The following is a 23,119-nucleotide window of genomic DNA, read 5'->3' as shown; positions in this document are numbered from 1 at the left end:
CATCAGGAAAAACTTCCTGACAGAGCAGTATGACAATGGAATCAGTTGCCTGGTGAGGTTGTGGGCTCTCCCACACTAGAGGCCTTCAAGAGGCAGCTGGACAACCATCTGTCAGGAATGCTTTAGGGTGGATTCCTGCATTGAGCAGGGGGTTGGACTCGATGGCCTTGTAGGCCCCTTGCAACTCTGCTGTTCTATGATTCCCTCCCCCCCACCCAGTATTCCTTTTGTATGGAAAAAAAGTCAGAATGATTGTTTTCACTAATAGAACAGCAATAGATATGTAACAAAAATGAAAAACAAAAACAAAAGGAGACAAAGGATGAGGCTGGAGACAGGCAAGGAGTGATTACCAGTGTCCTGGGGCAATGTGAAAAAGCCCTGCTCTTGCATCCACAGAAGATGATAACTAGAGCAGACCCTCAACAACAGACTTTTGAGTGACAGCATGTCTTTGTGGTTCACTCATAAAGAAAATAAAAACTTTTTTTAAGTAGAATAGATCTATTGCACACTTTAATGTTACATTTCTCTTTGGATTAGTACATAATGACATCTGGCAGTGCCAGAACAAATGTGTTCTCCTACTGTAAAGTCCTTACTGCTAAGGGGTGCTAACTTTATTAGCCTGATCTCCCTTGAGGGGTTTGGGATGTGCAACGAAATATATTTTTTGCCCCCAGACCAGTGTCTGGTGAATAGATTGGGCCCAAGAGTACAGATGTTGGCCTTCCCTAGTCTACAGCATATGTAAGAGATACAACAGTGTGTGGTTTTGTATGCTTAGGAAAAGGGTGAACATGTGGCCCTTCAGATATCTTGGCCTACAACTTCTGTCATCCCTCGCCATTGGCTATGCTGGCTAGGGCTGATGAGAATTGTGGTCCTTAAGTTGTTTTGGCCTTCAAGTTGCCCACCACTGCACTAGAGAAGGCCTAGGATAACAAAAAATGGTTCTCCTACTATTGATCCTTAAATGTGGGGCCGTGTCTGTTTCATGATTGTTCTTCCCTATTTTGTATCCAATATGTTTTCAGGGAAGATGTTCAAGTCACTGGATCTCAGTCTGATTGTGGAATTTATACTCATGTTCTATAAAGACAAACCCATTGATTGGCTCCTCGACCACATCCTCTGGGTAAAAGTCTGCAACCCAGAAAAAGATGCAGTAAGTCAATCTCTTGTTAGAAGAAATGGTCACATTCTACTCTTTTATGTAGGCCTGTTTTTACATGATATAGCTACTGAAAAGATGCCTCGTGTGGCACAGAGCAGTAAAGCAGCAGTTTCTGCAGCTGAAACTCTCCCCACGGCCTGAATTCGATCCCAGCGGAAGCTGGTTTCAGGCAGCCGGCTCGGGCCGACTCAGCCTTCCATCCTCCCGAGGTCGGTAAAATGAGTACCCAGTTAGCTGGGGGAAAGGTAATACCGGCTGGGGAAGGCAATGGCAAACCACCCCGCTATAAGGCCTGCCAAGAAAACGTCAACGAAAGCTGGCATCCCTCCAAGAGTCAGTAATGACTCAGGGCTTGCACAGAGAGGGTTTTTCCCTAATATAGCTACTGAAAAGATGGAAAATTCTGCATGGAATTCTCCAGCGGCCAGTGTTAAAATGTGTCATGTGTCTTTTTTTAATTTCCTATATTTAATCAAAAAGTTTTATTCAGACAAGATGAAATCCCTTGTGGAGATGCTGAGGAATACCTGAGCTCTGAGTGTTGGTTGGAGGGAATAGAATTCTATGGTGGCTGGAAGCTGTTGGTAGTCACAGGGCTCCTTATGTGGCATGATGAGAGATGCTCCCCAAAGCAAGAGAGCTCCTGGCATGGGTGAGTGCTGGGTTGCATTGCTTTGAGGCCAAATGTTTTCAAGTAAAATGCATCAAAGGAGTTATGCAGCAATCTTTCTGGCAGCTAGAAAGGTGGTCGTAGTCCAGTAGAATCCTTAGCCTGCAACATTGTACTTAAGGTTTGGGTAGTTTTAGTAATAATATTTATTTCCCATGTTGAGAATCTAATGTTGCCTGTCTTCTTGCCTGGCACCATCCCACCTACAGCATGTAGCCTTTTCTGACAAAAAATTACCATGTCTGCGCTTCCCTAGGCAAATATACTCTGAGTAGGGCAGTGGTTAGAACAGCTAGCAAGGCGTTTTGCTGAAAGAGGTTACTGTTGCTGCTGCTGCTCCTGCCGTTGAAGATGACCAGCCACCAGTTTGGTTCTCTCTGGCTCAGGAGTCCATTGAGTGCTGCAAGTGCTCTGCAGCTGTAATGACCTGTGTTGGCCCCCAAGGGAAAAGAGAGTCTTACTTCCTATGTCCAGAGACTAATAGAAGTAGACTAGGCCTTGAAAGCACAAACCTTTCTATTGGGAGAGTGGAGTATAAATTGGCCCTTGTTCAGCGAAGATCCTGCAGCCACTTCTGCCTCCAATGTAAAAGGTAGAAGGACCAGGATGATGTGGGCAATAATGCACGTGTGCCTATGGACACTCACCTCTCTGCCCTCGAGGCTGTCTTTCCACTCTTCGGGAACAGTGGGCCACCTGGGCCTCAGGTGCGGCAGCTAGCATGTCCTTCAGCACAAACAGCATACACTCTCCTTCTGCTCTAGGCCAGGTTGGGATTTGCCATGTGCATTGCTTTGTGCCAACCTGATGAGTTGTCACTGGTGCTTTTTCTCATTTATAAAGCCTTTAGCTAGAACAGTGTTTCAATGTCAATGTGTATCCAGGCTCACTTGTCTTGTCCTGCCCTATTGTTGATGCTTTCCAGGGGATCCTGAGAGCGTCTTAATCATTGCCTGTTGAAAAATGTAGCCTAGTTCCAGCATGGATTTCTGGCTCTGGCTCCCACTGTTTGCATGATTAACTCTGTACAACAACCTTTGGGAACAGACTTTCCCCTTGTAAATCCTGCTGTGTAGAATCAAATCGGTAACTTGTAGGATTTGTCTCCTTGATTGAAAGTTTGCCTGACCTGAGCTTTTGCGGTGAATGCTTTGCCTGAACTGGATATTTGTGTTCCCTTTGTCTGAAAAATACTTTTAGGGTATACCTGCTATAGCTGCTTTCAAGAGCTGCATGAGTAACAATAACAAAAAGGCACAATGGGGAAAGTGGAACCACTTAGCTGCGGGCCAGCAGGAGCTCTTTGCTAGCTGCATTCAGGAATTCTCCCATAAATGCAGCCAGGTTTTTAATTTTCTAAAGTAATGAGAGCTGGATTAGGGGATTAACATGGAACTGGGCTTCAGGGAATAGGCCTACAGTCCCCACAGTCCCAAGTGTTGCAGGTAGTACAAATGTGTTTGCATAGCAGCCTGAATCTCTGAGTCAGAGCTGTTGCAGGAGGCCCTTTCTATACATATCAAAAGGACAGTTCTGTTTGGAATGGGACCACAGAAGACTCCCATTCATAAAGCGTTGGATTTCTTGGTCTTAAAAGACTTAGCCAGAAGGAGACATGAGTTCTCTTGAGGACAGAATTCTGCCGTTTCCATTTGTGTATGTGTGTGTGCGTGTGTGCGTGTGTGTGCTATCCATTTTTTTCTTAGCTAAAGAGAACTCTGGCTACGGATTTATTTAGTATATCGTGGCAGTAAAAATGTATATCCAAACCACCACTTTTTGAGACCAGCCATAAAATATATCACACTTCAAGGAGTGAGAAGGGGAAGCAACAGGTGACAGGTGGGATTTTGTGCTGGATAAAAATAAGGCAAAGTATGACAACAAAGAGGGATTTAAGAAAAAAGACCATTGATAGAATGACATGCTTTATAGATGGTGGTCTTAGGACATTTCGTTTTGTTTTGGCCTTTACTGTTTTGACATTGCATGTTTCCTCCACTTGAAATTGCAGCCACAGGCTTAAAATCTCCTCCCCCACCCTCTTAATAAATGCTGTCATTACGCAATTACATCTTCACACACCTCAATACGTTTGTTGTTTGCCTCATAAACGACAGACAGGATGTTGGGAGATGCCCTTGGAAAGAGGCCATAAATAGTGGCTGTCCTTAAGGAGGTAGGTTTAGATTCTTCTAAAAGAAATTAGCAAGAGAAATTTGCAAGGTGAATCAGTTCAAGGCTTCAGTGGCATGTCTAAATGTTTAAAAGGGAGCAGACACGGCTCCAGTAGTGAAGGAGGAGGGGTTGGTAATGGGCAGGAAGAGAAACAACAGGAGAACATATGTCTAGAGCAAGCACAAGAAAGTTTGAACCTCTTTAATGAGAAGTTCAGACGTCATTATAGAATCAGGTGCAGATTTTTTCCTCTTCTTTTCACAAGGATATCAGTAGCGATTGTGTGAAAAGCTCCCGGTCTGTGCAGATTCCAATTTCAGAAACCTCTTTGCTCAGCAGTATCAATATTGTTTTGGCTGATCAAACTGTTCTCTTTTTTCTTGCGGTGCAAACTCATTGTAGAAAAGGAAGGTGTCCCTTTTTTCTTTTTAAAGGAGGTCCATTAAGTAGCATTTTTGAAAATGAGCCATTGAGTAAGTAGGGAGGAAGGCCATAATTTACTTTGACAGCTTTTTTATTTAATCCAATGTTCATGACACATTCTTGGAACTCCCTACACCAGCCAGAAGGTCACAGCATGCAGATGTCCAAGATTGCCTCTGCCCTTTCCCTTCTCCATGCCCTGGCTCTGACATGCTGCTGGAGGGTCAACAATACATTCCTCTTCAGGCTCCATGTAAACAGCCAGAAGTGTATCAACAATACTACATGTGGACAACCCTGCCTCTAACCCAAGAACCTTTGTGCGTTGTGTGTGTCCACAGTTTTTTAATACTAAATTCTTCTCTGCCGCGAAAGACCCTAATAATAAATTTCACCACCACAACCCTTTCTAAGGGTTGAGTCTAGCAGTATGGCTCAACTGAATTATTCAACAAAAGCATTTGGGGGGGACCCTTTTTGTTATAGTTCAGCCTAACTGTGTAAACTAGCTCAAGAGTGATAATGCCAGGACTGAGATGGACAGCTGAGCTTGATCCATGACTATTGGACTATGAGTCAGGAGAAGGGAATAGTCCACTTGGAATTGGGCCATTGGACCAATTTGGGTACAGATGAAGACGTTTGAGTGTGTTGTTGTGGAAATGTTTTAAACTAGGGATTTCCATCACTGGGAAATCCAGCCCTGTTTGGGCTTGCTGGATTTCCGCAGTGCCCTGACCTGCATTTGCAAGCCATGCACAGGTTTCTTCTCAAAATCGGGGAACATTTTCAGGTTTTTTAAAATTTGCATGAACTACAATTTGCATAATTTGTGCAAATTTCAGCCACATTGTGCAGTTTATGCAAATAATGGGTGAAATTTGTGCAAATTGCAATTTACACAATTTTTTAAAAAAACCCAAAGATCAGCAAACTGTATGACTTGATCTGCGTCGAGTTGGTCAAGCTCACGGGAAAACAAGCTGGATTCCTCCGACATCCACATTTACTGCATTCTGACGTGTTTGCTTTCAGGGATGTAAATGTGTATCCCAGCACACATAGGGTATAACAGTTAAGCATGGTTTGAACATCTTTTTTTTCTTTCTTTTTTTGCATGAAAATAAATACTTTAGGATGCAGCAACTGTGTGTTCATGCCATTTCTACCACACTTAGAGTACTGAAAAAGGATTGAGTCCCTAATAGCAAATCCTAATAGCAAAATCCACATTTTGTCTTCCTAAGCTGGAAGCAGAAATCCTGAATTCCTTCTGTGCTTTTTTTATTGTTTCAGAAACATTGTGACAGACAGAAGGCAAACCTGAGGATCCGCTTCAAGCCCTCCCTCTTCCAACATGTAGGAACCCACTCCTCCCTGGCTGGGAAAATCCAGAAGCTGAAAGTGAGTAGGTGACGTCATAGCCATGGAAATGCAAAAAACAATGAGAGCGAGTGGAAGAGCTGCCTTTTCTAGGTTAACTAGTTAAAGCTCCTCTCAAAGAAGAATTTATCCAGTAGTTTCCCTATCTGCCCTCTGTTATTGTTGCAGTGCCTCAGGTAGAGCAATACTTTTGTCTCAGACAAGTCAGCAGAACCCACTAAGGACTCACCCACGCGTAGTCTTGTCATAGAGCCCTAGCGGGAGTTATTCTTCTTGCGCACCTACAGCATGATATCATGTGGTGGCTATCCCCATCCTGTTCAGTGCTCCAGCCAGCCTGGAACCAGGACCATTGGAGTGCTCTTTGGGACTTGCAGGGATGGGGGAGGTTTCAGGAGGGTGGGGAGAAACAGGATGTTTGGGAGGCAAAGATTGGGCCTGGGAAGTGCATGGTGTCAAAGGTGGGCAGAAAAAGGACCAAAGTGGCTGCTGCAGCTGCACTTTGGAAGCAATGCTATAACTGGATGGGAGGCTGCCTGGATACTGCAGCTCCTTGGATGGATGCAGGATATAAGCCAAGGATGTGAAATAAACATGGATACTAGTAGGAGCTGGACAGGTACAAGGTACTGAAATTTCACCCTCTGGCCACTGGTAGTTTTGCCTCTCTCTCTCCCTCTCCCTCTCTCTCTGCACCCCTAAGGGATAAAGCTGATGTTTGTTTGAGGTTTGAAATTTGTTGGATTATGATGATGATGATGATGATAATAATAATTTTATTTATTACCTGCCTCTCTCTCTGGATCAAGGCGGGGAACAACATAGAATACAAAATATTATAAAATACATAAAACTAATTAAATCATATAAAAACGAATACATTATTAAAATAACAGCCAGCCAGACATCTTAAAATGCCACCTTTTGTGTCAGTCCACAGTCTGCACCTGACTGGTGAGCCTGTGGGCAGGTGGTGTGCATATACACAGGTGCATGTAGATGCAAGCTGCATCTCAGTATGTAGTAGAGATCTGTATGCAAAATGAAATAGATTTTTAAATGTGTGTAGCAGTTTAGGCAGGGAAAGCAGGTGCTTTGAAATGCAGGTGTATGCCCTGGGGAAAGGAGGTCAACTGGCCTGCTCCGTGGGGAGGGTGTGGATGCTTTGCTGACAGAGTATGGAAGAAATTGCAAATGGTTTGGAAGGAAAGGGAGTCATCAGGTCAGGAGGCAAGGGAATTGGAGCATGGCAGCCATCAGCTTCTGATTAATAGGGGCCAGGAAGCATTCACGGGCTACGTGTTGCAGCATCATTAAAACCCTCAGAGCAGCGGTGTGCCTCTGAAAGTGAGCCTGTTCACAGGGCAGAGGCTCCTTGCAAATATTTGACTGGAAGTGTGCGGCATCACAATCCATTTTAAGTTTGTATTATTGGAGTATGTTCTACCAACAACATCCTAAAGGACAGCTTCTCAGATTCTTCTCTTTTTAACTTCAGACAAATGTTGTCTCACCTTTTCTTTCTTTCTTTCTTTCTTTCTTTCTTTCTTTCTTTCTTGTAGTTTAGTAGAGCAGCCACAAAAGCTCAAGGAATATTTATTTTAGTTCTGTTTCCATCCTACCCTTTCCCAAGGGCTCAGGGCAAGCACCAATTATTAAAATGAAAATAAAACACAATACTTTTTTTAAGCCTTAAATAGCAGAAATTATTGAAACCTGCTTAGTCTTGGCATTTGACTGCTAGCCCAAAAAGGAAAGTTTTACCATTCCTAAAATGTTCAGTCCTCCTAAGGACCAAATTGCCTGTTGCATCAAATGTGTTTTTAACTAACATACTTAGAACTGGTCACATCTCCATCTTGAGAGCCATAGAGATGGGAGGACCGTGTTACGATCGCAGTAGTCCAGAGAGGAGAAAGTAATAGTATTGGCACTGAGGGGTTTTAAGGGAGAAGAAACGTGAGTTAATAATGGATTGAAATATGGATAGAGCAAAAGGTGGGGGTGGATTCAAAGATGAAGCCAAGGATTTGTGCCTGATCAACAGGCTGGATGGTGATACCGTCAGTAGATAAAGTTAATTTATAAGGCGAGGAAGGCTAGAGGGGGAGGATCTGTGCGTCCCTTTATTAAAATTCCCCCAAGGCATCAGAATGAGTATATTTCCCACAAAAGTACAAGGTGGGTAGATTGCACATTTAAATAAATTTGTATGAAAGGTTTTGCTTCTTTCTTGTATGTTGAGGACAAAGATTTTGGAAAGCAAGCTCTTCGAAAAGAGCACGTTAACCCTCCTGCAGAAGTGAGCACCAGCCTGAAAACCTACCAGCACTTCTCTTTGGAGAAAGCTTATCTGAGAGAAGATTTCTTTTGGGCATTTACCCCCACAGCAGGTGACTTCATCCGCTTCCGCTTCTTCAAGCCACTCCGCATTGAACGGTAAGTGTGGAAGAAAAGAATGGGAAGAATTCACTTGACATTTAAAAGTCACTCATTGCCTCGCTCCTGTGCTAGAACAGAGGGGCTGTCTATACGTCTTCTAAGCTCCGCAGTGGTGCTGAGTCAGTTATATGATGCAGCCTCCAACTTACAGCCACCACGGGGCTTTTCGTCAAAGCAATGCGGTAAAAAAGTTGGGAACTTACTCCCGACTTTTTTCTTCAAAGGGAGGTCAGCACAGCCCTTCCACCATGTGACCCTGTTCCGGGGTTGAGTCGGGGGTGGATGGCGACCCCTGATTTGTTGCCAGAAGCTGGGCAGAGGGCAGGGTTGTGTTAATTAACTTCTCTGATTCTGTGTTAATTCACCCCAACTTATATCAGAAACTGCGCATTTGTGGAGGGAGCTTTTGTCCTTTACTTTGCTGATGCATGGCTGTGTATCTCCAGTTTATAAAAATGAGGATCTGCTGCATTCCCTGACCATTTGCTCTAATGGGGCAAAATTGGGGTGGGGGTGCTCTCATCAGCGAAGTAAAGGATAAGAGCTGGATAGCTTGGAATTTTTGCTTCTTCTTAGAACAGTGGGCATAATGGGGGGGAGCTATTACTTCCCCTCTGCCCCACCCCCATCCAGAAGTATGTTTTTCCAGGGTTTTAGGGAAAAGCCAGCTCTGCCATAAAACACCGAAGGAGCAGAGCTGATTTCATCGTACTGCGGAGAATAAGAGCAATGTGCTTTCCTCCTGGGCTCGTCAAGATGAGGCCAGAGTTCATCTGAAAGGCATGGTGTGCCTCATCCACTTGTTGCCCTTCTTGCCTAACCTCAGGCCTGTTTCAGTTTTGACTGCACACAGTTACAGATAGCAAACTAAAGCACCGAAAGAGTAATCAACTTGCTCAAGGGAATCCTCTCTGGTGCCCAAATCCACCTTGTTTTTCTTTAGAGTTTGTCTGCGTTCTTCTGAAGGCAATATAGCTGTCAGAATATAATCTGTAATCAAGACTTGAGTGCTTCCAAGGATGTTCAGTTTGTGGGTATTTCCTCACCATCATGGCTTCATGACTGCCTTGAATGAGTCTTCTCCATTTTGATAATTCCAGATACTGTGCACAGAAAAGCAACTAGTGTATCTGGAAGACTTTATGACAGAGAGGGACTGAGACATGAGCTTCCCAGCTCCTGGAACAATCTGTAATGAGAGAGGCTGGCTTCGCATGAGATGACACGTGAGGCCAGCTCTTGAAACTCCAAGGGAGCCTCAAGCCACACCTCTATAAACCCCTCACAACCTTCCTTTTGATTCTGACTCTGTGTTCAAAGTGCTGATCTCGTGCTGAAAACAGTTGTATGGCTGCCAGTATCCTGTTTTCAAGTGTGTTGTTTGCAGATAAAATGGCACTGTGACCACAGTTTAAAAGGGGCAGATGCTACATTTTCTTTGGACTCTCAAAGGAACTGGGGAGGAGATCTGATTTGGGAGGCATGTGTTCCTGTGTCTGCTTCCTTACCTTTTGTGTAACAAGTAGCAGCTGGGACAATATCCCTTTAGGCTCCCCCCCTCCGTGTTTCCTAAGTGATTATCAGACACCTACTTCCATTAAATCATTTGGGTGTTCCTGTATCTTCACTCTTCTTTGTCCAGCGGTTGCACTGTGGATTTTTCCATTTATATTAATGCTGCATTTCCGACTGATACTTGGGAGTTATCAAAATGGGAGGACTGTCTTTGGGCTGGATCCAGACTTCGTCATACTTAGAGTAGAACCATTGAACTCATTGAGGGGGTCTGCTCGAATATGACTAAGTCATAGAATCATAGAATGGTAGAGTTGGAAGGGGCCTATAAGGTCATCAAGTCCAACCCTCTGCTCAATGCAGGAATCCACCCTAAAGTGGATGAGCCCCACTGGATCAGACCAAGGGTCCATCTAGTCCAGCATTCTGTTCACACAGTGGCCAACCAGCAGTCCATGGGAGACCCACAAGCATGACATGAGTGCAGCAGCACTCTGCAAATGATAGAGCTTTTATTCTATTCACCGGGCCTGACTATTTTACGCTTGTGGCACCTAGCCTCCATTCTTGATCTGAGAGCTGTTGCTTTTCTCCTCCTGAATTGACAGTGGGCTGGATCCAGCTTCTTTTTTGCTTGCAGGAGCATTCCCTGAGCAGAATTCCACTCAGAAGGTTCCCTCTGACGGAAAGGGTTGGATGCCGTCTTTGCTGTTTCGCCTGCCTCTGCAGTCCCCAGCGCCAGCTACCCCAGTTTTCTGGAGGGTCTCCCAACTCTCTGGAGCAGATTTGGGTGGTGGGGACACAGGGGACGGCAGGGGATAAGGGGATCAATAAAGATCACCACCAGCCGGATTTGCCCACAGGATCAGAAGCCTTATACTGGATCCAACCCAATGTTTACAACTTTAAATATGTCCGTAGGAGCTATGGGAAAAATTGGGTGTAGTCTCTGGAAATCCATCTATAACATTTCCCTGAGCATTTAATAGGTGTTTGGTTTTTTTAATGAATGGGGAACATCTTATCTATGGGGCCTCATCCTCGATTCCATCCTTGCATTCAATCTGCATGCACAATTACTTACTTCTCTAGCTTGGTATAGCTGAACAGCAGACTGAGTTCACCACAGGAGTGGATAATTGCGCTTCTTACTTATATTCATTCAAATGCAGTGTGGAGTGCTTAATTTGCAAGAGCAATCAAACAATCAATCTGTAATTGTTTGTTTGTGCACTTTGAGCTGTCTCTCTCAAAGTGGGCTTTCCTGCTAGGAGAGAGCAACCTGTTAGGCCCAGACATTTCGGTAAATTTCTTCCTGCGGGGGTACTTTCATGTGCTAATTTATCCCCTGTGAAACTTTGCAGTCATTGTTGGTTCCTGTCCCACAGGTTTTTCTTCCGCAGTGGCAACATTGAACACCCTGAAGACAAACTCTTCAATACAACAGTGGAAGTTTTACCCTTTGATGTAAGATTTTTGCCTCTTTTTTCTTTTCTTCAGCTGAGCTTATAGATGATGTTTTGGAGAGCTGGGAGATTGGAATGGATTCTTCTCCCAAAGCCGCTGAATACCAATTGCTGTCTCTAATTCTGATTCACTCCTAAGTGAATAGTCATAGCAAGTTAGCGTTGTGGCCATTATGATCTCCTGGGGATAGGTGGTGATTTTGTAGTTCATAGGGGATTGCTTGCACTAGAATTTTGAAGGCGGCATATCTTGTTAGGAGGTTATAACCCAGATTCTCATTCCTGTGCAACTGGATGTCTCTACAAGAGCATCGGTCTGGGGTCGAAGGCTTGGCAATGAGAGCTTCTGAGATGTCTATGCCATATAGTCAGGAGCCACATTCTCATTCCTAAGGTCTGATTCCAAAAACCTAGAAGGAGGCCTGCTTAGTCATCCTGTCTTTAAAGTATACAACTTGTGGCAAGAAACAGCATCCTTACTAGGTATACTTTAATAGACTTTTTTATAGGTCCTTGGAAGGCATAGAGAAGGTCTTCTAACAACCCTGCATGTTGGAGTACTGCTCTGTCTGTGCAAACGTAAACATTGCCTGGAGCGTTATGGTCATAGTGGTTCAAGCTGTACCCACAGAAGGCTGTTTAAATCCTTGTGGCTGGCTCTTTTTCTTTCTCTTTTTGCAAAGATTGTCTGTTTCCCTGCATAGAGTCTCCAGTCAGATAAGGAAGCCCTGCAGGAGGGGAGAGCAACAGCATTCAAGTACCACAGGACATCTGACGGCTACATACAGATAGGTAAATTGCTGGTTCAAGGCAAACAGTAGCCTGCTGGTTGTGGAAAATTCACTGTATATATTGCTGCTCAGATAACACAATTACACAGAGAGTGATGGCAGAGGAGGCTTGAGGGGTACGACAAGCTTATGCTGAATTAATAAGTGTTGTTCCCCACTTGATCTGGACTTTAGAGTGAAAGCGCAACACACATGACATTTTGTCATTTTCCAAGGGTTTGTGCTGATCTTGGATCGGAATAATTTATTTATCTATCTAAGGGTTAACACTTGCTTATGTCTTAAACATTTTGAAGGCTGTGTTCAGGTGGCTGTTCCTCAGTTGGCACCATGCAGATGCCAATGTTGACAACAACACTGTAGAGGTCAAGTAGACTGGACAAACCCAAAAGACAGAAGCAGCAGCCTGCTTGCATTTGATCTCAGAGCCAAACTAAACATTCTGTTAACCAATTAGTTGATCCTGTTCATTGTTCCCCTCTGCCAGTCCCCCCCCTGAAATCCCACCCACCCCAGTGGGGTTAAAAACTGGGGGGCGGGGGGCTGGGCTTCCACTGAATTCAATGGAGGCTTTTCCTCCCCTTTTTTAAAATTTCAGGGGGAAATGGGGCAGGGGGATTTGAACCCTTCTCTCTTGGAGTTCCATGGCCCTGATCTGGATTAGGGCCATGCACACTTACACAAGAGTAAAGAAAAATGGGCTCAGTCTGGCCTTCAAATAGCTCTTGGCAGTGGTGAGTATGCCCGTTTTCTCTTAGGTTCTGATTTTAAGCCCATGAACATGAAAAATAAGTACCCCTGAAACCACTGGAGCTGTGCCAGTCTGTGGCCAAAATGGTAGGCTCTTATATGGGCAGCTTCTGCTGTCATTCCCCCCCCTCCCATTTTTCATTACATTTTAATTTGTTTTAAACCACTCCGATAGCTCTCAATGCAGAGTGGTTGATAAATCCTATGGGTTGGATCTAGAAACCTTGTTCTTCCCCCAGAAGGATACCGCTGGTGGAACAGGGCTTCCGCATCCTCTCCTTCACCCCTGCAGTCTCCCTAGGAGGTTAGTGGGGAAGGGCCTTCATGAGTCCCCCAGTGGCTGGCTAAACAGCATTCTGCATAGCCAAGTTCCCCTAAAACAAGACAGACAGGTGGTTCCAGGGCTCATTTCAGTCTAGCTGTTTTCACATTTGTCCCCAAGAGGGGTGGTGGTGGTGACTGTGAATCCACAGTGTGCTCGCTGGTCCAGGGAGGTGCATCTGCCTCAGCCCTGCTTCTCTCAGCATGTGGAGCTGCTGAGGGACGGAGAGGAAGAGCGCTGTTTCATTGTAGTTTACAGAGCACTTGGCCTCTATGACTATACAAGAATGCTCAAGGCACTTCTTCTTCTCTTGGCTTCCTATTCAGTGTCATTGTTTGAAAACCCAGATACAGTTCTATCCTAAAAGGGAGAGCCAGTGTGGTGTAGTGGCTAGAGTGTTCGACTGGGAGTCAGGAGATCCAGGTTCTAGTCCCCACGCAGCCGTGGAAGCCCACAGGGTGACTTTCGGCCTGTCATAGACTCTCAGCCCAACCTACCTCACAGGGTTGTTGTTGTGAGGATAAAATGGAGAGTTATGTACACCGCTTTGGGTCCTTGCAGGAAAAAAGGCGGGATATAAATGCAATAATAATAAATAAATAATAAATAAGTGGGGCTGCAACAAAATGTTGCAGTGGTAAGGGCTCCTGTTCGCTGTTTGCTGTCAGCCAGCCTTGCCCTTTTTCACCATGGACTATTTCATTCCCCCCATCCCCTCTGGATTTTCACACACACACACACACACACACACACACACACACACACACTCTCCTCCAACAATCAGCCAGCATTCTGTGGCCACGGAGTATGCTGAGCCTCCTTGGGCTGATTTGCGCCAACCCTTAGCATATTTTTCTAAAGTTTGTTTGTACTTCTGCAAACATTGGGATCCCCCCAGCCTGCTTCCCCCTCCTCATGATCGTATCTCAGCATGTCTTTCAGATATCTCAGCTTGGTTGCTTCATCGTCGTTTGAAACTTAACATGGCAAAGACTGAATTGCTTGTTTTTCCTCCTAAACCTTCACCTCATCTCTCATTCTCTCTTACTGTCAATAATGTTACGCTTACTCTAGTCAAGGAAGCTCGTAGTCTTGGCTTTATATTTGATTCCTCGCTCTCCTTTATTCCTCATATTGAGGCAGTAGCTAAATCCTGTCGTTTTTTCCTGTATAATATTGCCAGGATTCAATCATTTTTGTCTGTCTGTTCTGCCAAGACTCTTGTTCATGCATTGGTTATTTCTCGGTTGGATTACTGCAACCTTCTTCTCACTGGCCTTCCTTCTTCTCACATAAGTTCATTGGTTTCTGTTCACCACTCTGCTGCTAAGATCATCTTCTTGGCTCGCCATGTTACCATGTTGACCATGTTACTCCACTTCTGAAATCTCTTCATTGGCTTCCAATTCACTTCAGAATCCAATATAAACTTCTCCTGTTGACCTACAAAGCTTTTCACTGTCTAGCTCCTTCCTATCTCTCCTCTCTCATCTCACACTATTGCCCCGCTCGTGCTCTTCGCTCCTCTGATGCCATGTTTCTCGCCTGCCCAAGGGTCTCTACTTCCCTTGCTCGGCTTCGTCCATTTTCTTCTGCTGCCCCTTATGCCTGGAACGCTCTTCCAGAACATTTGAGAACTACGAGTTCAACCGCAGCTTTTAAAGCTCAGCTAAAAACTTTTCTTTTTCCTAAAGCTTTTAAAACTTGATCTTGTTCTGACTTTTATACTGCTAGTTTTACTCTACCCTGTGCCTGTTTGGTGCATTCTCTTCCCCTCCTTATTGTTTTATTATGATTTTATTAGAATGTAAGCCTATGCGGCAGGGTCTTGCTATTTTACTGTTTTACTCTGTACAGCACTATGTACATTGATGGCGCTATATAAATAAATAAATAAATAAATAAATAAATAAATAATAATGGGTGATCCTGCATAAGGATCAGCAGTCAGAATGAGTTTGCTCTGTGTGTGAAAGATCTATGATGAAGCAGTGCCACCTTCTGGGCAACCGAGGCTTTGCAAACATACGCACAACACAACAGCCTTCTGAGCTCAGCGTTTGGGGCAGGGGCGGATGGTAATTTTGCACAGTCGGTTACACATAGACTCTTATTGCCACACACCAAGGCTTGGTGCAGTCATATTTCTCTGTGATCTGATGCCGTCATGGACTCCGGGTGCTTGTAAGGAGGCTCTTTCTCCAGAAATCGCCTGTCAAGTCATGTTGCGGGCGAAGGCCATGCTCTCTCAGGATATACTGTACCAGGAACCTTGGTTATATTTTCCATGACCATCCAGACTGTGGCACTTCTTTGAATTTTAATAAAAGCCACATCCTTCCTCTTGGACATTATAAAGTTTCCTCTTTCAGGAACCTTGGCGGGGAGAGGCGGGACAGGGCATAACTCATTCACAAAGTCATTCTTTCTGCTGCATGTTTAGCAGCTGCTGGAAAGGAAGAGGCCAGTGTATGAATGAGTCAGAAGGTGAAACTATGTAGGCACACCCAAGCCCAGTAGGCTGCCTCCAGTCTAAACAGCTACACTGAGCTAGCAATAGGTCACGTTCATTATGTGGTAAGTTATTCACAGGGAAACACTTCATATATTCAAATGTGTTAGCTGCCAAGCTTGCCACATTTTAGGGCGATGACAGCAGGCACACCTACAGTCGGTACCCTACAGCAAGAATGATAAATTATATGAATGGGCCAGGTTATGGAGTGACATTTGGCTGTGTGTGTGTGTGTGTGTGTGCATATATTTGTTAGTGGTGTGCAAACTTGGCACAGCGATACCTCTTAAGGCGGGCTTTAGCCCTGCCAAGTTTGAATCAGATAGGTTCATTCTTGGATTTTTTAAATGGAAATTAACAAAAATGTTTACATCTGTGTAATTTTATAGATAAAGAGATGAAACATGGAGATGTGATAGCTCTTAAAGAGGGCTTTAGCCATGCCAAGTTTGGATTAGATCCATTCATGCCTTGATTTTTTAGGAATTTTAAAAAAACTTTCCCCACTCCAGCCTTCTCCAACCTGGTGCCCTCCAGATCTATTGGACGGAGCCACCCCCACCCCCAGAATGGGAAGCCCAGACACTGAAATAAAGAACCTGCCTGTGCCTGACTCAGGTGTAGAAGATTTCTCACTCACCATGCCAGCCAGCCAGCCCATCAGCACTTTCACACTATGGAAATGTGGATGATTGGCTTCTTTGAGTCTGAGCAGAAATGTGCTCCCTCTCTTCCTCCTCCTCCCCATGGCCAGAATCAGCAGCCAGTTAGTGTTTCCCACTCCCCTGAATACTGTGATTGGAGGAGAACACAGTCAGGGACAGCGCTGTGGCTATTCCTAATTGGTCAGCCACAGATGTCAATATCAAAGCTACCCCTCACCCCATTCAGCATCTTCCAAATATGGAGATATTAAATTTACACACACACAACACACACACACACACACAGCAAGAGCAAGATAATTCTGGAGACTTTAGAAGCTCCGATTGGGCACGTCTCCGCTCTGATATTAATCAATGGGTTTGGAAGCAGCCAATCTCTGCTCTAGAAAATCGAATGCTCCACGGAAGTTACCAGATAATTCTGGGGCAGAGTGCACACCCTATATATAATTTCTATACTGCCCCATACAAGATTTAAAACCACAAAAACATGCAACAAACACAAAAACATACGTCTAAAATCAATTATAAACAACTTCAAGCTATGAACCTAAAAACAGATCCAGGATCTGTGAAGCTCATCACATTTTGCTAAATGCCAGGGGGAAAAGAAAAGTCTTGACCTAGCACCAAAAAGATAGCAATGTTGGTGCCAGGCAGGCCTCATCAGGGAGATCATTCCACAATTGGGGGGGGGGGGGCACCACAGAGAAAGCCGTCTCCCTTGTTGCCATCGTCTAGGCCTCTCTCAGCGCAGGCACCCAAAGGAGAACCTTAGATGTTGAACGTAGTGTCCAGGTAGGTTCATGTTGGGAAAGGCGTTCTGTTGGATATTGTGGTCCTCAGCCATTCAAGGCTTTATAGGTTAGAACCAGCACCTTGTATCAGGCGCGGAAGCATATAGGCAGCCAATGCAAGTGGGCACACGTGGAGCCAGTCGTGTCAGATATAAACTGAAAGCAGGATTCCAACTCTAGCCAGTTCTGAATGTTGATTTCTCCTAAAGAGGGAAATGGTGGCTTAGGAACCACATGACGGATGAATTATATAGAGTGAAAAGCATGTGCTTGAATACACAGGTGCCAGTGCCTGTGTTGGCATTGCTAGGAATGTCTGCTTGCATCTGAACGGGCTCCTAGGAATAGCCCACCAGGGTGGCCTCTGAGTGCAGTGGTCACTGGGGGGAGCCAAGCTCTGTCCTGAATTTGTACTTTCTGTCCTCCCCCAGGCTCCTTTTCAAAGGGCATTGCTGAAGGAGAAGTGGACCCTTCCTTTGGGCCTCTAGAAGCAATACGGCTGACCATCCAGACCGACTCTCCTGTATGGATCATCTTGAGTGAGGTAATGGGCACACTTGGAGGAGCAGCTTCTTTAGGGTGTTTCTGGCAGCAGCTCACACCTACCCTTCTCTTTCCATTGATCTGTCCAGGCAGGGCATGTTGCAGCGATCCCCCCCAGCCTCACACCTGGCAGGGAGCAGGAATCCTGAAGGAGTGCACTCTTCTAGATGGCACTGCTCTCTTCCAGCCAGTTCAGATGCTTCATAAAACCTCTCCATGTATCCTGACTACAGGGCCAGTTCCAAGTTTAAGGGGGCCTTGGCAAAGTGCCCACTGAAGCACCTCACCCCCCCCCCACCAACTAGAAGCACCTGAAGCAGCCTTGCTCTGGGGCAAAGTGGGAAATTTTAACATGGTTCCTCGCAGCAGTCCTGCTGAGGCTTTAGCATCAATCCAAGAATGCCAGATGTCAACACTAGTCCTGCCTGCAGAGAGATGTGTGGTCAAGGGAATAATTGACCCCAGCTATCTCTAGGAAAATATATATATATATGACATTTGAATCCCACCCTCCTCCTACCATCTCGCAGAGTTGATCCAGTAAGATACCATGATCAATGGTATCAAAAGCCACTGAGAGATCCAGGAAGATCAACAGGGTAGCACTCCCCGTCTTTCACCCAGAGTAGGTTGTCGGTCAGAGCAACCAAGGCTGTTTCAGTGCTGTGTCCTGGTCTGAAACCAGACTGAAATGGGTCCAGATAATCCGTTTCTTCCAAAAACGTTGAAAGTTGCCCAGCCACCACACACTCAAGCACCTTGCCCAAAAAGGGGATATTAGCAATAGGGCGGTAGTTCTCACATACCTCTGGGTCCAGAGAGGTCCTCTTCAGGAGAGGGCGCACTACAGCCTCTTTCAAGGCAGCAGGCACCACTCACTCCACCTCTGCTGGATCCAGTTAGCCAAGATGGGCAAGGGTCAAGCTTACAAGTGGTGGGACGGACTGATTCACTCGTCTTGTCCGCATCATGAGGCTGCAACAACTGGAACTGATCCCAGGAAACATTACCAGACAGGGCACTGTACACCTCCTCAGGCTCTGCAATAACTGTGGCATCAAGTTCTGAGCGAATACAAGCAACTTTCTCCTCAAAGTGCCTAGCAAATTTATTACAGCAGATGACCAAGGGTTCCAATTCTGGTTTCTCTGAGCCTGAGCCTCTTCCCAACAGGCTCTTCAGCACTCAGAATAGTTCTGCTGGGCGGCATTTTGAGGATGGAATTGAGGAGGCATAAGATTTTTTTGCCATCCTCACTGCTGCATAATAGGCACAACGAAGAGTCTTTGCTAATCTTCATTCATACTCCCTCCAAGACTTACACAACCTGCACTCTAGCTGTCGTCCAGCCTGCTTCATTGCCCGTAGATCTTCTGTAAACCAAGGTGAGTTACAGGCTCCACAGCACTGAAGTGGGCGCTTAGGATCAATTGTATCCATGGTCTTTCCTATCTCACCGTTCCATAGTGACATCAAGGCCTCGACCGAATCACCAGCCCTATCAGCCGGAAAATCCCCCAGAGCATTCAGGAATCCTTCAGATTCCATAAGTCTCCAGGGGCGGACCATCTTAATGAGTCCCCCATCCCTGCAGGGAGGACCTGCTACCAGCAAACTAAGTTGACCCCCCCCCCAAAAAATCCCACCAACAACAACAGATCATTCCCCCATCCGACCAACAGTAAAAACCAGATCAAGGGTATGCCCTGCCACATATGTTGGGCCAACGATACACTGAGACAGCCCCATAGTTGTCATGGTATCCATGAAGTCCTGAGTGGGCCCTGTCAGAACAGCCTCGGCATGAATATTGAAGTCCCCCAAAACTACAGTCCTAGGGTTCTCCAACACCACCTCCGAGACCACCTCTGCCAGCTCGGGCAGGAAGACTGCTGGGCAGCGGAGTGGGCGGTACACAAGCAGCATACCTGTTCTGTCTCTTTGGCCCAGCACAAGGTACAAACACTCAAAACTGGCACTAGGACGGATGGGCTTCCTTGTGAGGAAGTTGGAATCCTTGTGGATGACGGTGACTCCTCCCTCTAACCTGGCCCTCCAATCTAGGCTGGTGCTGCACCGAGTACCCAGGTGGACAGAGCTGAGACAGATCCACTCTGCCCAGCTCATCCACCCAGGTCTCAGTAATACACACCAGGTCAGCCCTTTCATTCACAATCAGGTCATGGGTGGTGATTGTTTTATTGTGGACTGACCTGGCATTCAGAAGCAGCACCAGCAGATCAGAGGGTGGGCTGATAGGGCAACCTGGGTCTTGAGATATGGGGGAAGGACAGAAAGTTGGGACGGATTTCATATATTTGTCCCACCTTTCCCTTGCCTGGCATGTCCAACTCCCAACGCCATATCTCCCTCTGCCTGTGACTACACCAGTAGGGGCACCCCATTCCTCCCTCCTCCCCTGGGATTCACCTGGGCACATAGAAGAACAATAAAAACCAAAGCCAGTACAATCAGACAGGTATGCCAGGCCAGCGGGGGAGTGCAGCACCAACTAAAATTAGAGCAGGCCTAATAGACCTCCCTCCTCAAGCAACATTCCACAACAGGCTGTCATCCAGGCTATGGCCAGTCTCTTACCCTGGCCAATTGCCCCCACCCCTCAACTCTCACCTAAGGGTGGTTGGATATCAGCCACACCAGCTATCCTACTCTCTCAGCGTAGGACAGCTCATGCACACATCACATTCACACACACAGTTACCTAAGAAGGGGGTAAGGCCTTGCCCTTGTCACTCCTCTTTGGAGGCGCCCCCGCTACCTCAGCCAGCCAGCTTCTATACCCCTTGCGGTAAGGGGGACAGATGGAGCTGGTCAGCAGCAGCTGGCTCAGTACCTGGGGGCCTAGTCCTGCAGGAGTAGTGGTAGTCTGCCAGGCAGAAAGTCCACAGGAAGAGTGCAGCACAGTGGAGATGGTAGTGGTGGCAGCAGCAGGCAGGCACTCCCTCTTCCCTGGCTGATGGTCCCTCCTAGGCATAGGCATAGGTTACAAAATGAATATGCAGTAAAGCTCAGAGGCCCTATTCAGATACGATTGAGGAAAGGGTGGTTAGGGAGACTATGGAGCAGGGAGGAGTATGGAACTATGGAGCACATAATCAGGAACCGTGAGGTTCACATGATTTACTTACCATTCCCAGTGTCATAGTTAGTCCCCCGGCCTCCTGCCACTGGTTATCCTAGTGGCTATTGCTGTGTGATGGCGACCTTCCAGTCCAGCTGTGACACCTACAGTGTTGCTGGGGGTGGCCACTGCTCTAGGTGGCCAACTTTATGGTCGCCACATTTTCATGCAGAACAGCCGTTTTAAACCATGGGGACCGTGACAGATGACATGATCAGCCGCCCTGGAGTTCCTTAACCCTACTGCAGGGGTGGTGTTTAGCGGGGAGGGTTAATTAGCCATTGCGATCGGGATTTCCTCCCCCCACAAGACACGCTAAGCCACTGTGGTTGGCTTCCCAATGCTAACCATGGTGGTTTAGGGTTACATGTGAACAGGCCCAGAGTGTAAGCTTGCTTACCTCAACATCTTAGGAGATACAGCACACTTTGGATGGTCAGAAGAGGTATTTATGGAGGAGTTGCCTGGGTTTATGAGGGGTGGTGCAGAAAAGTTTGGTAGAAGGGACATTTTGTAGCAAGATATTTCGGGGCAGCATTTGTATCTATTTTGAGACTTTGTCAAAATAGTGTGTTCTTTACGTCCAACGGTGAAACCCTTTCCCACCACATGCAAAGGTTATAGTGAGCGCTTGCCTGAGGTGTGGTTTCACCGAAGAAGCCAAGTCTTCCTCCAGCGGTTTGCTTTAAGAGGGAGTTGCTCTATAGCACAAACAAGAAAAAAGCAGATTGCCAAGCTCTGATAGATATGTTTAAATTCCTGTGCTTCCAGATATTCCTGAAGAAAGCCGACTGAACTTTAAGACAGATGATGTGACGCACAACGTGGCCATTCGCTCTTCCCCTCTTCTTCCTCTCGTCCATGAAACTGCAGGCATGGCAGCTTAGGAGCTGTCCACTCACGACGTGGAGAGGTGTGCTGGGAAGGGCACCTGCTGCTCCAAGAACAGGGAGAAAAAGCTGGCGGTGACACTGGGCAGGGCCTTGGTGTTTCCTGACCACTTGACTAGGAGAAGAGAAGCATTTTCCACGCATAGGGTGCTGGACTGAATTAAAAGAAGCGGCACCGATGCTGGCCGATCTTGTATCCAGCTGCTTTGGCAGCTGCAGAGAGAGAACCATGGAGACAAACTTTCCATGTAAAAAACTTCTTCGTTTTGTTCCCTTGAGCAAGGACCACATTGTTCCCACACCTCTTCCTTCCCCCCCCCCCCACTATCCCGGGTGTTGATGCCTGAATGTATCATTAAAGGGTGCATTTAGAAATACGGGTTTAAGGAGTGTGAAGGCGAAGCAAGAAAGCAACGTGACCACGTCACCCTTATGATCTGCGGAGAAGGACTGAAGTGTGTTGGGAGAAAAGCCGACCCCACGTCCGGCCCCTCCAGACCCTCTCAGAGGATTAAATATGGAGGGTAACTGGTCTGGAGCAGAAAAAAAGAAAAAGAGGGTGATGTGTGGAGAATGGCAGGGAAATAATGATACCACACTGTGCCTGCCAGGGTTGTACAGGCCCCCTTCATACAATACGGATCATGTTGAAGTCTCCAGTGTCTTCATGCCTTGAGAATGAGTGCAAAGTCCATCCTTTTAAATCCATATCTGTTATTTACTGGTTGGTGTGAATTTTGAAGAAAAAAACCCCATTTAGGCCAGTTCTCAAAAACGTAGGGATTAGAGTGTAATTTAAAACAAAAACAAAAACCCAATGTCTCTAGCTATACACTGGAATGCATTATACTACTTTAATGTGCTGTATTTTTTATTATTGGATACATTTGATTTTTTTCAAGTATATCTATATAAAATATAAATATAAATATATATAAATATATATATTAAAATGTGCACTGTAAAATTTTAATTCCACTTAAAGTAGCATGGTTTTGTTCTATTTGCTCTTTCCATAAGCAGGAAAGTCTGACCAATCAACTGAAAACATTGTACGGGGATATTAGAATTATGCAAATGACACGGTGTCTTCATGAAGGTAGAGACACGCCCAAGAGAAGTTTTGTAAGGGGGAGGACTTCTGTTTCTATTTAAACTAAAACTTACAGCCGCTTCCTCGGCATGATAGACCTTTTTCAGCACACTGGGCATTCACTTATTCAGAAAGTGTATTTTGCTCTCGTATCACACAGGTGTTCTCAATGTTTCCCCTAAGGACATCCACTGAGAAACAAGTCATAGGTGTTCTTTCCTTAGTAGACATGGGTCTTGTCATTCATCATTTATCATTCATCATCATCTTTCCTATGCCATGTAAGGGGAAAAACGTAAAAATCATAAACTTTGCTTCCTAGAACGATATGTCTTTTAAAGGAAGTCTTTTAACTGT

At 45.7% G+C, this 23,119-nt stretch overlaps 1 protein-coding gene across 2 annotated transcripts in view; it reads left to right on the top strand.

Moving 5' to 3' along the window:
- Positions 1-22,647, top strand: part of MGAT4B (alpha-1,3-mannosyl-glycoprotein 4-beta-N-acetylglucosaminyltransferase B) — a 110,248-nt gene extending 87,601 nt beyond the window's left edge. Inside the window, exons 9-15 of one of the 2 annotated variants that reach the window (XM_063120846.1) lie at positions 1,038-1,168; positions 5,745-5,852; positions 8,077-8,270; positions 11,177-11,255; positions 11,959-12,046; positions 17,526-17,638; positions 21,551-22,647. In XM_063120846.1, coding sequence (XP_062976916.1) covers positions 1,038-1,168; positions 5,745-5,852; positions 8,077-8,270; positions 11,177-11,255; positions 11,959-12,046; positions 17,526-17,638; positions 21,551-21,574 — 737 coding nt within the window. In that variant the 3' untranslated portion in view covers positions 21,575-22,647. Of the gene's footprint in view, positions 1-1,037; positions 1,169-5,744; positions 5,853-8,076; positions 8,271-11,176; positions 11,256-11,937; positions 12,047-17,525; positions 17,639-21,550 lie in introns of those variants that run through there. The other variant, XM_063120847.1, reaches the window with a different exon arrangement.
- Positions 22,648-23,119: the final 472 nt, after the last annotated feature.

This window comes from Elgaria multicarinata, chromosome 3 (assembly GCF_023053635.1).
Source record: "Elgaria multicarinata webbii isolate HBS135686 ecotype San Diego chromosome 3, rElgMul1.1.pri, whole genome shotgun sequence".
NCBI classification, from domain to species: Eukaryota; Metazoa; Chordata; class Lepidosauria; order Squamata; family Anguidae; genus Elgaria; species Elgaria multicarinata.
The sequence above is the reverse complement of the archived record's forward strand: the minus strand, read 5'-3'. Positions and strand labels throughout refer to the sequence as shown.